The following is a 6,000-nucleotide window of genomic DNA, read 5'->3' as shown; positions in this document are numbered from 1 at the left end:
GTGGGAGGGGGAAGCTGGGGCAAAGTGAGAGTAGCATCGACATATATACACTACCGAATGTAAAATAATTAGCTAGTGGGAAGCAGTAGCATAGCACAGGGAGATCAGCTCGGTGCTTTGCGATGACCTAGAGGGTGGAATAGGGAGGATGGGAGGGAGACGCAAGAGGGAGGGGATATGGGGACATATGTATTCATATGGCTGATTCACTCTGGTGTACAGCAGAAACTAACACAGTATTATGAAGCAATTATACTCCAATAAAGATCTATTTTAAAACAAGATATACTATATACAATCTTCTGCAACTGACTTCTTCCAATAATTTCTATGATTTAGCTATGTTGTTGCCTATAGCAACAGTCATTGTATAATATCCCATTGTGTGAATAGAGGACATTTATCCATTTTCCTGTTGACGGATCAGAGACCTGGTTTCAGTTTTTTGCCCTTAACCAATAATGCTATAACCTTTCTTATGTGTTTCTTGATGCAAATGTGCAGAAGTTCTTCTGAGGCAGTGGCTTCCAAACCATTCTGACAATGTCCAAGAATAAAAAATAAATTTTCCATCACAACACAGTAAATATACACAGGTGAATGTATGTGTATAAATATGAAACAAAAACTTAAACAATACCCTTACACAATACATTTTGATCTTTTCTATTTAGCTGGTAGATCCACTGAATTCATTTCACACTCTCTTGGCTTCAATTTAGTGTTTTTATTTCTAAGAATCACTGTTCTGGAATTGAGCTTCCCCACAAGTGTGCCTGGGCATAGGTTACAGGTTACCCAGGCCACAATACTGATGCCTCGGCCCTCAGGTCAGTGCTTCCTTAGGTGCTGGATCACAGGGTATGCCCACGTTCAACTAGAAAACAAAATAGATATATTCTGCTGATATAAAAAGGTATCAGCAGTAATGTAGTGTTTCCAGTGATACACATTCTCGAGCTCTCTCACTGTGGTCTTATTTGCATTTTCCTGATTATCAGTGAAGTTAAGCACCTTCTTTTTATGGATCATTTGTTTCTCCTTTGTAAAATGCTTGCTCCTATCATTGCCCATTTTTCTACTGGGTCATTTGTCTTCTCCTTGCTGATTCACAAGAATTCATGATAAATTCGGTTGTTGTTTTGGGGGTTTTTTTGGTTGTTGTTTTTGTTTGTTTGTTGGCCGTGCCACACTACCTGTGGGATCTTAGTTCCCTGACCAAGCATCGAACCCATGCTCCCTGCAGTGGAAGCCTGGAGTCTCAACCACTGGACCACCAGAGAATTCCCCATGATAAATTCTGAATACCAATCTTTTGTTAGTTGCATGGGTTGCAAATATCTTTTCCCAGTTTGTGGCTTGTGTTCCCACTTTCTTATGGTGTCTATCCCCCTTTCAAACTGCACTAAGGTACCCATAACATCTAGCAGAACTCATCACTATTTTTGGCAACACAGAAAGGTATGAGAGGGAGGGAGAGGGCATGAGGGACAAGCAGGAAAAGTTATGAAGGAGCAATCCTACAGTCTTATGCTAAGACTGCCAGGGAGTCTGGAGTTTCCGCCCTGGAAGCCCCTTCTCACACACTGGTGCATACAATTATTGGAAAAATAACAAAGCCTTTTCATCAAAGGGCACAAAGGGTCTGTCTGGGACCTGCACACATATCCAATGTATTCCTACAGACAATGGGTCACTTGTGCATCTTCTGCCTGGGCAATAACAAGCAGAGCCTGGGGAAAGTGCAGCAGAAACACAGAAATGAAAGCTGGGGTCACCACAATGCACATGGGTACTCTTTTCACTGCAGAAAATCTAAGAGACATATCCAGACAATGGGTCACTTGTGCATCTTCTGCCTGGGCAATAACAAGCAGAGCCTGGGGAAAGTGCAGCAGAAACACAGAAATGAAAGCTGGGGTCACCACAATGCACATGGGTACTCTTTTCACTGCAACAGAAAATCTAAGAGGCTGCTCCTACCTCCTCAGTAGTAAAAGGAAGAAATCTGCAAACCTGCAACTGACATGGAGGCATGGGACAAGGACTAGGGGAAGTAAGCCAGGTCCTAAAAAGCATTACACCAAAAATCTAATATAGTGATTCTCTAACATGCCTATAGATCTGTTTGGGGGGACGGTCTGTGAATTCTCGATGACAAATATTTAATTTAGTGCTTTCACTTCAATCATAGTTTTTTTGTTTTTTTTTGTTTGTTTTGTTTGTTTGTTTGTTTGTTTTGCAGTAAGCGGGCCTCTCACTGCTGTGGCCTCTCCCGTTGCGGAGCGCAGGCTCCGGACGCGCAGGCTCAGCGGCCATGGCTCACGGGCCCAGCCGCTCCGCGGCATGTGGGATCTTCCCGGACCGGGGCACGAACCCGTGTCCGCTGCATTGGCAGGCGGACTCTCAACCACTGCGCCACCAGGGAAGCCCTGTTTTTTTTTTTTTAAAGCATATTCTGGATCATTTGAATGTCCATCTTATGACCAACTGGCAGGATTTCAGTGCTCGTATTTGCTATTTCCTATGTTGGTGTCAGTTAAACTTTAACTGTTGAAAACTAATGAGAAAATATAGAGGTGAACGTAATAAGTGAAAGTCAAACATCATCACAAGAAAGCTTCACAACAGCTCAAACATAGAAAAGTGGTAGAAGAACGGAGTTATTATACAGCATACAGCATTAGAGCTACTCTAAAAAGACCTTGCACCATAATAATTGAGGGACAATTTGATTTCAGCAAAGTAACATTAGCTAACACATTAAATTCACAAAGTCAATCTGAGCTTTTGAGTTTTACAATTAGCTTGATTTCAATGTATTTGTTTAGGTTTTATAATCATTTAAGACCTATTAGTATAAGTAATATAACCTAGTGAATATATTTAAGTAACACAAAAAAATAATTTTAACACTAGGAGTATGGCAGAGTTTTTCTTTAAAAGAGTTCTGTACATTATTCAGGTTTGAGAATCCAACTCTCTGAGGCACTCTCCTCCACCTGGTCATTCACCTGCTAGAGGATACAGCTCACCTTTTTAACACCCAAAATATCTTCAATGAGGGTTGCTGTTTGTAAGAATGTCTTCTTACTCGTCATCAGTGTAAACAGGAAGATCACAAAGTCATTCTTTTCTGCCAGACGCTTTGTAACCCCTTCCGTCTATCGCAAGGGAGAAGAAGAGAAAAAGCAGAATAGTTTATAACCCCCAAATAAAATATGAAGGGCAAAATATCCATTCCAGACACTGGAAAAGCAATTCCATGCTACATCAGGAACTGTTAGCTGAGCCCTTAATTCCCTAAAACTATATATAAAACACTGTGTACAAATGTATTTTTCTGGGGAGGAGTTTTTAAATAATATCCACCATAGGTTTTTAACCTAGTATCTGCCTAGTATCTAAATCAAGAGCTACAAGCCAGCACCCAGTAGGCCAAGTTTTATTTGGCCAGCAATACCTTTTAAATTTTGACTTTAAGTCTTCAGATAGGATATGCTTACTCCAGGTTAGGCACAATTTGCACAAGTCCCCACTCCAAAGCAGGCAACTTCAAACGTTTCTTGTTTTCTGCCTGATCCTTGGAGGCACTGGTGTTTGCAACTCTAAAAGCCCTAGGTTTCCATCTAACCTGGATTTAAGCCAGATCAGCACAAAGTTAGACCATATCATCTTATGTTCTTTACGTTTTTGTTTCTTCTTTCTCTCCTTTCCTTTTCTCTTTCCCTCTCTTTTCTTTTTCTTTCCTTTTCTTTCTTTCCCTTTCTTTCCTTTTCTTTCTTTCCTTCCTTCCCTTTCTTTCCTTTCCCTTCCTTCCTTTTTTTAACTGAACTGTTTTGCTGGAATATCATTAACATTAGGTGTCATTATTAACGAACAGCCTCATAAGACTGCCTCATAAGACTATTAACTACATGGAAGCTGACAATGATGGAGTCATTACATCACACATATATCATCTTTTTTTATAAGAACAATTTCTTACTGGCCTTAGTTACAAGAATAATTGTGCACTACCTGAATAATTAGTTTATTTTTATCTCACGGGTCTGTCTGTGCTTACCTGTGCCACTAGCTACATGTGGCTACTGAGCACTTGAAATGTGGCTAGTCTGAACTGAGATGTGCTCTGAGAGTAAAAAAACACTGGATTTTGAAAACTTAATACAAAAAAAAGGAATTATATCTCATTAATAATTACTTATATTGATGACATGTTGGAATAATATTCTTGACATACTGTGCTAAATAAAATACATTATTAAAATTAACTTCACCTATTTCTTCCTACTTCTTTTCTTACTTTCTAAAAAACGTGGCTACAAGGAAACTGAAAATAACCTAAGTATGGTGGGGTGATGGGTTATTTCACTTGTTTTTGGAGTATTTTTATATTATACTCTAATATTCTCGAGAGACTGGTATAATACATTCTTATACTTTTTAAAATGTGATACACAGAAGCAAACACAAAATACCATATATAGCCTAATCAGTGACTAAGAGTGCAGGTTTATTACACTAAGATTGCATTAGCCTTTTTGGTGACAATAGATTTTGCTGAATCCTTTTGAACTTACTGACAGTTTAGGCCCCTAAACTATTTTTCACTTGTATGTCCCTAAGACATATCTCCCTTGCTCAGGAACTCAGCATTAATTTCTTATTTGTTTGTTTAGAGTTATGTCCAAAGCTTTACATTATCCCTTTTCAATTCTTTTTATTCAAACAGCCTATCATTTATGTTGTCAAGGTTTTTGTGGATGCTGATTTTTATCTTAAGATATCAATCCTGGGGTTTCCCTCATGGCACAGTGGTTAAGAATCCGCCTGCCAATGCTGGGGACACGGTTTCGAGCCCTGGTCCAGGAAGATCCCACATGCCGCAGAGCAACTAAGCCCACGCACCAGAACTGCTGAGCCTGCGTTCTGGAGCCCGTGAGCCACAACTACTGAGCTCACGTGCCACAACTACTGAAGCCCATGTGCCTAGAGCCTGTGCTCTGCAACAGGAGAAGACACTGCAGTGAGAAGCCCACGCACCGCAACGAAGAGTAGCCCCTGCTCAACGCAACTAGAGAAAGCCCGCGCACAGCAACGAAGACCCAACGCAGCCAAAAAAAAAAAAGAAAAAAAAAAGGTATCAATCCTGAACTAATAAATATGCTATTCCTAAAGGTAAAATAAAATAACCTAAGTGTTTTGTGTTATATTTCTGTTGCATAGCAATTTTACGGATGCTGAACTTTGTGTTAAAATGTATTTCCCTATTTGTGTTGGTTGCTAAGAAGCTTAAACCCCAATTTATTTATTTATTTTTTTTAATGGAGGCTGAGAAGTCCCTTGATATGCCATCTGCAAGTTGGAGAACCAGGAAAACTAGTGATGAAATTCAGTCAGAGATCGAAGACCTGAGAATCAGAACCAACAGTGTAAGTCCCTGTTGGAGCCAAAGGCCCAAGAACCAGGAACTCCAAGTCCGAGGGCAGGGGAAGATGGATGTCTCAGCTCCGGCAGAGAGTGAATTCGCCCAACCTCCACCTTTTTGCTCTATTCAGGGCCTCAATGGATTGGATGGTGGTCACCCACATTGGTGAGGGCATCTACTGATTCAACTGCTAATCTCTTCCAGAGACACCCTCACAGACACGCCCAGAAAAAAAATGTTTAACCAGATATCTGGGCATCCCTTAGCTCAGTCAAGTTTACGCATATGAACAAATGTTCATAGTAGCATTATTCTTTTTTTTTTTGATGTGGACCATTTTTAAAGTGTTTATTGAATTTGTTACAATATTGCTTCTGTTTTATTTATTTATTTATTGAATTTTTGAATTTTATTTTTTTATACAGCAGGTTCTTATTAGTTATCCATTTTACACGTATTAGTGTATACATGTCAATCCCAATCTCCCAATTCATCCCACCACCACCACCCCACCCGCCACTTTCCCCCCATGGTGTCCATATGTTTGTTCTCTACATCTGTGCGTCTAT

The 6,000-nt window shown here is 40.0% G+C and overlaps 1 protein-coding gene across 5 annotated transcripts in view; it reads right to left on the bottom strand.

The window, feature by feature from the left end:
- TRPC4AP (transient receptor potential cation channel subfamily C member 4 associated protein) overlaps positions 1-6,000 on the bottom strand; it is a 79,585-nt gene that overhangs the window by 40,200 nt on the left and 33,385 nt on the right. For all 5 annotated transcript variants that reach the window (XM_055089898.1, XM_055089897.1, XM_024128301.3 and 2 more), the window contains exon 6: positions 3,036-3,164. In XM_055089898.1, coding sequence (XP_054945873.1) covers positions 3,036-3,164 — 129 coding nt within the window. The remainder of the gene's footprint in view (positions 1-3,035; positions 3,165-6,000) is intronic.

Source organism: Physeter macrocephalus, chromosome 14 (assembly GCF_002837175.3).
Source record: "Physeter macrocephalus isolate SW-GA chromosome 14, ASM283717v5, whole genome shotgun sequence".
Taxonomy (NCBI): Eukaryota; Metazoa; Chordata; class Mammalia; order Artiodactyla; family Physeteridae; genus Physeter; species Physeter macrocephalus.
This window is presented reverse-complemented; position numbering and strand designations above follow the sequence as displayed.